This window comes from Nerophis ophidion, linkage group LG09 (genome assembly GCF_033978795.1).
Source record: "Nerophis ophidion isolate RoL-2023_Sa linkage group LG09, RoL_Noph_v1.0, whole genome shotgun sequence".
NCBI lineage: Eukaryota > Metazoa > Chordata > Actinopteri > Syngnathiformes > Syngnathidae > Nerophis > Nerophis ophidion.
The window spans coordinates 1,170,404-1,182,044 of NC_084619.1; the positions used below are offsets into that span (position 1 = coordinate 1,170,404).

Consider the following 11,641-nt stretch of genomic DNA (forward strand, 5'->3'; position numbering starts at 1 on the left):
GGCCCTCCTTGCAAGTGCCTTCCTCACTTTTAGATCTTGCCCAGTTGAGTTGACCCATGCGCCCAGGTATTTGAAGTCCTCAACTTCTTTCAGCACAGTGCCTCCTGCTGTTATCGAGGTTGATGTTCTGGTGGAACCTTGTAGGTCATGACCTCAGTTTTCTTGGCATTTAGCCTGTGTAGCAGTAGTTCTTGTGCTTGTTCCACGTTGTTGGAGAGCAGACTGATGTCAACCGCATAGTCAAGGTCTGTCAGGACCACTGCCGGTTGTCGACTGGACTTCCTTGGTGTCAGCGAGAAGCCAAGTTCCTGCTGTCGCCCATTGATTGCCTTCCTGAGCACATGATCAAGGACTATGATGAAGAGGAAGGGGGCTGGTGTATCCCCTTGTATTACTCCAGCCAGGATCTCAAATCCTCGCTGTTGCCAACTGGGGTCACCACCCTGGCCCTTGTTCCTGCGTACATGGACTATATTGCTCGGAGCAGGTTCGGAGGAATACTGTGTGCCTTCAGGATCCTCACCATAGTGCCTCAGTGTATCGAGTCAGATGCCTTTTTGAAGTCTATAAAGCATAGGACTGCAGTCAGGTTGTCCTTCCTCACCTCCTCAATCAATCTCCTAAGTGCCAAGATCTGGCTGTAGCTAATTGAGCCAAATCCATCTTGAAATATTTTTAGGCATGTGCAAACTAACAATTAAGACAATAAAGATGATTATTTATGATTCATAAATATTTACTTATACCGTTACTGTGCTGCCAACTAGGCTCTGACAAAAATGATAACTCAAACGTTTGTCCACTTAAAAGCAAGGCCTTGCAAAGCGCTGATAAAACAAAGAATTCATTTTTACGTATACAAAAGACGCAATTACAAGGAGAAAAAGAAAAGAGCATTGTTTGTTGATGTTTAAAAATATGCTTTTTAGCTGGTGGACTTTGGATAAAATAATGATGAAAGCTATTTTTCACACAACTGCATCGCTCTGTTAGCTGGCTAGCTACCAAGCTAACTATGTTGCCAACTCCTCAGTACAGAAAGTAGCTATTAGCTGTCCTAAAAGTCGCTAGAAGTCAGCAGATGACGTCTTTGCCTGAGTTGCATAATTGATTGTGACGGACGCTGTAGGAGAGAGGAAATAAGGTGAGTTTAAGTTCATGCTGAATATGTTGAAAAATACAAATGAACTTTTTTCAGTTGATTCTTGGGTTGTATTCTTGCAGTTTAAACACATTTTGTTCTGTATTCTTTTTAGTTCTCACTTGTGGTGGCTGCAGACATTTTTCTTACTGTTACTCTGCAGTCATGGCACTTATTGCTTTCTGTCCGTAAAAAGACGGGCAATGACGTCACCGAGTGTTATCGATACATTTAACCATCCTCTCTTGTTGACAGTGTCGTTGCAGCCTGGCCCCAATGATACATTTTTCCAATACAATCTTTGAAATGTAATACATCTGTTCCAGGTTCAAACCTTTTCCACCTTTAAACTGTGAGTGAGTGAGTGAGTGAGTGAGTGAGTGAACACACATTGTTTCTCTTCAAAGAAAACATCCATCCATCCATTTTCTACCGCTTATTCCCTTTTGGGGTCGCGGGGGGCGCTGGCGCCTATCTCAGCTACAATCGGGCGGAAGGCGGTGTACACCCTGGACAAGTCGCCACCTCATCGCAGTCAAATAAAACATACTAACAGCTATAGTGTAAAAAAGAGCCCAATGATTTTTTGCAGATGTAAATTATAGTGAAGTGAAATATGCAAAAGAAATCATGTGATGGACTAAGTGAAGCTTGTCTGAAAAGCCCAGGAGACTACAACTTAAAAAGTCTAGACTTGTGTATCTCATTTACAACTCCAGACTTGGACTATTTTAACCCATTTTCTTTTTGATGGCAGCTGTCTTTCGAAGGAGCCTCAACCTTCAGCCCCAAACCTTTGGACACGAGCAGCATTACCTTGACATGGGATCAGTGTGTGAGTAATCACAAGCATAGTCCTTACTTAGTCAGCAGTTTGCTGATTTCACTGTTACTTCTGCACAGGCAATGGCTGAAAGGTTGGCTGAAAACGACCACAATTCCTGGGCTCAGAGGAAGAAGCTGGAAGGTAGAATAATCATCTCTCGGCTCTCCTTTTATAGAGCCTCATCTTTCTCATGCTCCACACATCTGATGCTTTGGGCTGATTGCACTTCATCACGTTTGACGTTCACAATGTGAAATATGGGCAGGAGTTTGTGTTCCAAAGATCTGAGAGCAGATAGATTTGGAAGGAGCAAGATAGCGTGAAGATTCACGTTCATTCATTCATTCATTGTATTCTCAGGCTAAAGAAGTAAATAATTGCACAATCCTCACTGAACAAGTTTTCCATTGGCCCATTGGAAGGAGACCTTGGTCTCTATTAGCAGACCTTGAAAGGTTTCTTCATTAGACTGAAGAAACAACAGGAGGTCCGACATTAAAATCTTCTTGCTAGTTTGAGCAAATATTTCATTTCGAGTCTTCTTTTACGAGACACCAAGAACAGGACAAGAAATTGATCTTGAATCCTGTAATGTGTTTGAAAGCATCAATTTATCTCATGACTGGACAAAGTCAAACCTTCTCTGGAATTGGGATTGACATTTCTTGCTGTCCTGTTAGTTATTTCAATTTGATTGACTCCTGATCGGAGCAGCATTATGTTATTGCTTGTTTTGGCATTTCTGCCATTTTGCGTCTCCATAGTGAGTCAGTTGATTTGCTTTAGGTGTTCCGCTGAATGCCTGCATTGGGCATCAGCGGTCCTATTAGACAGTCCCTTTTTTATTTCTAGTAAATTAAAGCAGCAGAAGAGTGGAAAAACTAGTTGACTTTATATGCTTAATTGTGTTTCATTGTATCCATTAAACTATATCCAGTTGTGTTTACAATCCTCAAAGTATGTAAACATCACAAAATGCCACAAATTCAGTCGGCCATTTTGAATATTCCGCTTTGAATACCTTCGGCAATTTCCGTGGATTCTACGTCACTGTAGTAAGACTTCTGCACTTTAAGTATATTACTAGATGAGTCATACTGGAAATACACACACATTAGAAAGAGTTGTGCTGTTTAACATTCACAATCTTTATGTAGGACAAGAACACACATGCTTGGCTTTTAATTGCATTGGAAATGGTAAATAAATATGTAACAATGGAGTCAGTCAACAGATGAAGGGTCCTCTCTAAAAACCTCCAGAAAGTGCCAACAATAATCCATTTAGCTGAAAATGAACAAAATATGAGTGATATTGTTATTATGAGCGCTAATGCAGCCGGACTATTTTAGTGGTGCATTGATGGCAGTGAGCTAATGCTGCTAGTGTTGACATGCTGAGGCTGCTTCTGTTTGGTCTCAAACTTGCTAAAAGTCAATTCTAGATTCTAAGTCATGCATTTGTCACTTGCTAGTAGAGAAATGTGGCCATGGACCCACAGGCTGCTACACTTTCACATCCCCAGAGATGACGAAAAAGACACATTTGCACAGCAACTTTGTATGACCCTTCTTGAGGATTGTGATTGAATCTTCATCTAAACAGAATTATGTGAGCACCTTGTCTGTTGGCATCCCAGCGAGAGTGGAAATATTACACTAAGTGTTTGGTTTATTATGGTTAGTTTGTATGTTTTAGCACCTAAAAATGCTGCTAATGCTACAGTGTCACAATAAAAATACATCCGGGTAGCATTTGGCTTTCTTCAACTCATTGCTCATCTTCTTTGTGTTCAGGCTCAAAAATATAAGGTTCTGCATTATAATTTTCACCAAATGAATACTTGTTGGCTCTCACAAAGTCTGCTTGATTAGCATTACTGTTGATGGGGAAGTGATCAGTTGTTGCTACCTCCACATCATTGATGATAAACTCTTAAAATGGCTCAGGGATCTCTGTGAGATTGATACTATTTTGAGCATATCTATTTATTCGCAAACTTTGGAAGTCTTTTAGTGTCTTACATCAGATACAAATGTTAATAGCTTCAATATAGAGGCAACTTGGTTTTCTACTCTATTGCTACTTTAACGTTCTTAGTTTCCACCCACAGAGAAGTGAGATTGATTAGGGTTTATCCCAATAATGTGCTAAAAGGTCAGAGTAGGGAATTCCACTCATCTGAAAGTGGAATTAATAGCCAACATTGTAAAATTGTCCCAAGTCATTAGTGAAAGGTCTTTGACTGATATTGTTCTTGGACCCTTGCGTATCATCATGGGGTAGTGGGCACACCATCCTCGTGCCCTATGACTATTTTTATTCTTGGACCCTTGCGTATCATCAGGGGGTAATGGGCACACCATCCTCGTACCCTATGACTATTTTTATTCTTGGACCCTTGCGTATCTTCAGGGGGTAGTGGGCACACCATCCTCGTGCCCTATGACTATTTTTATTCTTGGACCCTTGCGTATCTTCAGGGGGTAGTGGGCACACCATCCTCTTGCCCTATGACTATTATTATTGTTTGACCCTTGCGTATCTTCAGGGGGTAGTGGGCACACCATCCTCGTGCCCTACCACGCGCTGACAGCAAAGGACAAGGCCAAGTTCCGCCAAAGAGCCCAGGATGTGCTCAAGTTCCTTCAGCTCAATGGCTACACGGTGTGGAGGTGATGTATAAAAGCTATTCTTCTCACCAGCACAAAGCATGCACCACGACTGTGCTGTCTGACAAATGTCAACTTTCACCACAAGTCAAAGTTTCAAGAAAACAAACACCCAGTGAAACTTTAGTATCCAGCACCATCCCCAGCAAATATGTTTTGTGTGTGTAACTTTAGTATCCAGCACCATCCCCAGCAAATATGTTTTGTGTGTGTAACTTTAGTATCCAGCACCATCCCCAGCAGATATGTTTTGTGTGTGTAACTTTAGTATCCAGCACCATCCCCAGCAAATATGTTTTGTGTGTGTAACTTTAGTATCCAGCACCATCCCCAGCAGATATGTTTTGTGTGTGTAACTTTAGTATCCAGCACCATCCTCAGCAAATATGTTTTGTGTGTGTAACTTTAGTATCCAGCACCATCCCCAGCAGATATGTTTTGTGTGTGTAACTTTAGTATCCAGCACCATCCTCAGCAAATATGTTTTGTGTGTGTAACTTTAGTATCCAGCACCATCCCCAGCAAATATGTTTTGTGTGTGTAACTTTAGTATCCAGCACCATCCCCAGCAAATATGTTTTGTGTGTGTAACTTTAGTATCCAGCACCATCCTCAGCAAATATGTTTTGTGTGTGTAACTTTAGTATCCAGCACCATCCCCAGCAAATATGTTTTGTGTGTGTAACTTTAGTATCCAGCACCATCCTCAGCAAATATGTTTTGTGTGTGTAACTTTAGTATCCAGCACCATCCCCAGCAAATATGTTTTGTGTGTGTAACTTTAGTATCCAGCACCATCCCCAGCAAATATGTTTTGTGTGTGTAACTTTAGTATCCAGCACCATCCCCAGCAGATATGTTTTGTGTGTGTAACTTTAGTATCCAGCACCATCCTCAGCAAATATGTTTTGTGTGTGTAACTTTAGTATCCAGCACCATCCCCAGCAAATATGTTTTGTGTGTGTAACTTTAGTATCCAGCACCATCCTCAGCAAATATGTTTTGTGTGTGTAACTTTAGTATCCAGCACCATCCCCAGCAAATATGTTTTGTGTGTGTAACTTTAGTATCCAGCACCATCCTCAGCAAATATGTTTTGTGTGTGTAACTTTAGTATCCAGCACCATCCCCAGCAAATATGTTTTGTGTGTGTAACTTTAGTATCCAGTACCATCCCCAGCAAATATGTTTGGTGTGTGTAACTTTAGTATCCAGCACCATCGCCAGCAAATATGTTTTGTGTGTGTAACTTTAGTATCCAGCACCATCCCCAGCAAATATGTTTTGTGTGTGTAACTTTAGTATCCAGCACCATCCCCAGCAAATATGTTTTGTGTGTGTAACTTTAGTATCCAGCACCATCCTCAGCAAATATGTTTTGTGTGTGTAACTTTAGTATCCAGCACCATCCCCAGCAAATATGTTTTGTGTGTGTAACTTTAGTATCCAGCACCATCCTCAGCAAATATGTTTTGTGTGTGTAACTTTAGTATCCAGCACCATCCCCAGCAAATATGTTTTGTGTGTGTAACTTTAGTATCCAGCACCATCCCCAGCAAATATGTTTTGTGTGTGTAACTTTAGTATCCAGTACCATCCCCAGCAAATATGTTTGGTGTGTGTAACTTTAGTATCCAGCACCATCCCCAGCAAATATGTTTTGTGTGTGTAACTTTAGTATCCAGCACCATCCTCAGCAAATATGTTTTGTGTGTGTAACTTTAGTATCCAGTACCATCCCCAGCAAATATGTTTTGTGTGTGTAACTTTAGTATCCAGTACCATCCCCAGCAAATATGTTTTGTGTGTGTAACTTTAGTATCCAGCACCATCCCCAGCAAATATGTTTTGTGTGTGTAACTTTAGTATCCAGCACCATCCCCAGCAAATATGTTTTGTGTGTGTAACTTTAGTATCCAGCACCATCCCCAGCAGATATGTTTTGTGTGTGTAACTTTAGTATCCAGCACCATCCTCAGCAAATATGTTTTGTGTGTGTAACTTTAGTATCCAGCACCATCCCCAGCAAATATGTTTTGTGTGTGTAACTTTAGTATCCAGCACCATCCTCAGCAAATATGTTTTGTGTGTGTAACTTTAGTATCCAGCACCATCCCCAGCAAATATGTTTTGTGTGTGTAACTTTAGTATCCAGCACCATCCTCAGCAAATATGTTTTGTGTGTGTAACTTTAGTATCCAGCACCATCCCCAGCAAATATGTTTTGTGTGTGTAACTTTAGTATCCAGTACCATCCCCAGCAAATATGTTTGGTGTGTGTAACTTTAGTATCCAGCACCATCGCCAGCAAATATGTTTTGTGTGTGTAACTTTAGTATCCAGCACCATCCCCAGCAAATATGTTTTGTGTGTGTAACTTTAGTATCCAGCACCATCCCCAGCAAATATGTTTTGTGTGTGTAACTTTAGTATCCAGCACCATCCTCAGCAAATATGTTTTGTGTGTGTAACTTTAGTATCCAGCACCATCCCCAGCAAATATGTTTTGTGTGTGTAACTTTAGTATCCAGCACCATCCTCAGCAAATATGTTTTGTGTGTGTAACTTTAGTATCCAGCACCATCCCCAGCAAATATGTTTTGTGTGTGTAACTTTAGTATCCAGCACCATCCCCAGCAAATATGTTTTGTGTGTGTAACTTTAGTATCCAGTACCATCCCCAGCAAATATGTTTGGTGTGTGTAACTTTAGTATCCAGCACCATCCCCAGCAAATATGTTTTGTGTGTGTAACTTTAGTATCCAGCACCATCCTCAGCAAATATGTTTTGTGTGTGTAACTTTAGTATCCAGTACCATCCCCAGCAAATATGTTTTGTGTGTGTAACTTTAGTATCCAGTACCATCCCCAGCAAATATGTTTTGTGTGTGTAACTTTAGTATCCAGCACCATCCCCAGCAAATATGTTTTGTGTGTGTAACTTTAGTATCCAGCACCATCCTCAGCAAATATGTTTTGTGTGTGTAACTTTAGTATCCAGCACCATCCTCAGCAAATATGTTTTGTGTGTGTAACTTTAGTATCCAGCACCATCCTCAGCAAATATGTTTTGTGTGTGTAACTTTAGTATCCAGTACCATCCCCAGCAAATATGTTTTGTGTGTGTAACTTTAGTATCCAGTACCATCCCCAGCAAATATGTTTTGTGTGTGTAACTTTAGTATCCAGCACCATCCCCAGCAAATATGTTTTGTGTGTGTAACTTTAGTATCCAGCACCATCCCCAGCAAATATGTTTTGTGTGTGTAACTTTAGTATCCAGCACCATCCCCAGCAAATATGTTTTGTGTGTGTAACTTTAGTATCCAGCACCATCCTCAGCAAATATGTTTTGTGTGTGTAACTTTAGTATCCAGCACCATCCCCAGCAAATATGTTTTGTGTGTGTAACTTTAGTATCCAGCACCATCCCCAGCAAATATGTTTTGTGTGTGTAACTTTAGTATCCAGCACCATCCCCAGCAAATATGTTTTGTGTGTGTAACTTTAGTATCCAGCACCATCCCCAGCAAATATGTTTTGTGTGTGTAACTTTAGTATCCAGCACCATCCCCAGCAAATATGTTTTGTGTGTGTAACTTTAGTATCCAGCACCATCCCCAGCAAATATGTTTTGTGTGTGTAACTTTAGTATCCAGCACCATCCTCAGCAAATATGTTTTGTGTGTGTAACTTTAGTATCCAGCACCATCCCCAGCAAATATGTTTTGTGTGTGTAACTTTAGTATCCAGCACCATCCCCAGCAAATATGTTTTGTGTGTGTAACTTTAGTATCCAGCACCATCCTCAGCAAATATGTTTTGTGTGTGTAACTTTAGTATCCAGCACCATCCCCAGCAAATATGTTTTGTGTGTGTAACTTTAGTATCCAGCACCATCCTCAGCAAATATGTTTTGTGTGTGTAACTTTAGTATCCAGCACCATCCCCAGCAAATATGTTTTGTGTGTGTAACATTTGAGCAAGATTGTTTGTAAAACAAAATGAGTAAGACTTACTTAGCTTGTTGATAAGTAGGGTTGTCAGATAATATCAGACATTCCAATAAATAAGTTACTGCATACGTCAGCAGACTAATTAGGAGTCTTTGTTTTTTTTACTTCCCGCTTCCGCCATCCTAGTCACTGCCGTTGTGTCCTTGGGCAAGACACTTGAGCCACCTGCTTTAAATGGAACTTAGATATTGGGATTCACTATGTTAAGCGCTTTGAGTCACTAGAGACAAGCGCTATATAAATATAATTCACTTCACTTCACTTCCTACTAAAAGACAAGTTTTCTAGTACGTTCAACATTTTATTTAAGGACTAAATGACAATAATAAACTTATGTTTCATGTACACTAAGATTTTTTGGTCCAAATAAAGCCAATAATTCATTTTTGTGTGATGCCCTTTTTAAAAAAAAGCATCAAAGCACCAAAAAGTATGAAAATCCATTTTGGTGGCGGGACAAGGGACAAGACTAGCACCCGACAGATATTGCGTTGGCCACTGCCCTCCGACTTGTGACTCTGACTTAAAAAACAAAAAACAAAGCCTGTTTGGTTCTGGAGGCTTGAATGTGTACTTTGCTGAATGTTGCTCTGCAGGGATGGCAAGGACGCCGATGTCGATTTCCCAGCCAGCGCCAAGTGTTTTTGTGCCACTCTCCTCCTGCGCCTGCTGTCTTCCACCCAAGAGGCCCAGGAACACATGTTGGAACTGGGTGAGCTTTTTAACAAAGTCTTCCAGTCTGTGAGAATATTGGCACAACATGACGACAGCCCAGCATTTACCTGATGCATCTGTGAACATTGACACTTCTTCTGAGAAATCCTTTGGATTTGAGGCATCCTAACCTGGTTTGAAATAGGAAGTTTCTTGAACGTTTGTACACATATGAGAATTTCTTTTCCCCACAGAGGTGATGCAAGCCAGAGGACAGACTTCCAAAGGAGAGGCAGCGTCACACCAGCAACCTGTCCACTTTTTCCTGAAGGTTTGGTTTTTACTATCTAACAGGCAAGTTTTATTTTTCTTGCAGAGCCTGGAGTTAGGATTCTCAATTATGCCATCCAACTAGTTTTGTTAAACGCTTGCTAAGGGTAATGCCTTCCCTGAAAAATCCTTTGTGGCTGCCTAATTTATTTGGCCGCTTAAGAAATCCATGTGGGCGTGTCCATTACCTTCATGACATCGATTAAAGCTTCCCACGCCGTTGTGCCTCGGAGCAGGCGGCTAATGGAAAGAGATATTTTTACACTGACGAGTGGCGGCCGGTCGTGCCTCACATGGAACTTGTTGCTATTTACACAGCCGGTCTTTGTCTTACATCCACCTTTTCCTACACTGATGCTCTCAGCGCTGCCACACCCTGGTCTGGTCGCCAGCCAATCACAGACCAACACACTACACCCTGGTCTGGTCTGGTCGCCAGCCAATCACAGACCAACACACTACACCCTGGTCTGGTCTGGTCGCCAGCCAATCACAGACCAACACACTACACCCTGGTCTGGTCTGGTCGCCAGCCAATCACAGAACAACACACTACACCCTGGTCTGGTCTGGTCGCCAGCCAATCACAGACCAACACACTACACCCTGGTCTGGTCTGGTCTGGTCTGGTCGCCAGCCAATCACAGACCAACACACTACACCCTGGTCTGGTCTGGTCTGGTTTGGTCGACAGCCAATCACAGACCAACAAACTACACCCTGGTCTGGATCAGATGTTAATGATAGTTATTGTTCTTTGTGAACACTTGTAGTTTGAACAGTCTCTTAAACTGGATCATATTGCTGCTTTTGATGAATTATTTGTTATTCATCCCTTGAATAATTTAATTCCACGTACTGATATGCTAAAGGCTTTAAGTGTTGTACGCACATGCAAAAGTTTTAAATGAGATTGTCCTCCAATGTTATATTTCTGAGGAAAATTGTTGTACATTCTTGGCCAGCAGGTTATAGTTTGCATCATTTGACATGTTTGCAAATGCACCAAATTGTTGAATTTCAATATTTGCCATTGAATAAAGTGTTTGTATGTTCTCTACATCCAACATGATATATTATTGTAACTGATCTTTTTTTTGTAAGACAGTAAGTGAATGAAGCAAACATTTGTAGTTGTTTCCCATATTTCTAGACAATAAGTCAGATATGTGAGACTCGTGAGTGAGCAGGAGACAAGATGAATTCCCCCCCCGAAATAGACGTAGCAGTGGTTTTAGGTTTGTTTTCTAACAAGTTTCAGCACATTTTGGAACTTCCACTTTTATTTTCCAAAAGTGGACGTATGTGCTTGATCAGCGACAGCGGACTTCACCCCGGGTCAACAGAATGTTGTGGAATGATGTCTGGCAGATGCAACACAAGTGAAGAAGGCTGCTCCCATCTGCAAGTCCGGAGCTGGTCACTCATAAGTGTCGTTTGCAGACATCATGTGAAGGACTCTGGCCTCAAAGAGCTTTAGATGGGGAAACATGTACGGAGCTGGTCACTCATATTGGGACGGAGCAAGTGTCGTTTGCAGACATCATGTGAAGGACTCTGGCCTCAAAGAGCTTTAGATGGGGAAACATGTACGGAGCTGGTCACTCATATTGGGACGGAGCAAGTGTCGTTTGCAGACATCATGTGAAGGACTCTGGCCTCAAAGAGCTTTAGATGGGGAAACATGTCAAGGCTTCAATCCCAGGAATTAGGAGCACCCTCCAGGGGAGAAAGACTGAGTCAGAACCTGCGGTCAGATGGAGAAAGAAGAGCAGACCTGCCACTCAAAAATGCGAGGATAATGAGATAAGCTGCTGGTATTCTCTTCTACTGATGTTTTCCTCCAGATGCTTGAGGGGACACGAGGAAACAGGCTATGGTGTCTGAAAAAGAGGAGATGGATGAACTGTTGATTCTTTTATATTTCCATCCATCCATTTTCTACCGCTTATTCCCTTTGGGGTCGCGGGGGGCGCTGGTGCCTATCTCAGCTACAATCGGG

At 41.6% G+C, this 11,641-nt stretch overlaps 1 protein-coding gene across 1 annotated transcript in view; it reads left to right on the plus strand.

Moving 5' to 3' along the window:
- LOC133558879 (ryanodine receptor 2-like) overlaps nt 1–11,641 on the plus strand; it is a 261,295-nt gene that overhangs the window by 149,551 nt on the left and 100,103 nt on the right. The window contains exons 57-61 of the mRNA XM_061910016.1: nt 1,899–1,976; nt 2,045–2,108; nt 4,519–4,642; nt 9,252–9,367; nt 9,564–9,640. Coding sequence (XP_061766000.1) covers nt 1,899–1,976; nt 2,045–2,108; nt 4,519–4,642; nt 9,252–9,367; nt 9,564–9,640 — 459 coding nt within the window. The remainder of the gene's footprint in view (nt 1–1,898; nt 1,977–2,044; nt 2,109–4,518; nt 4,643–9,251; nt 9,368–9,563; nt 9,641–11,641) is intronic.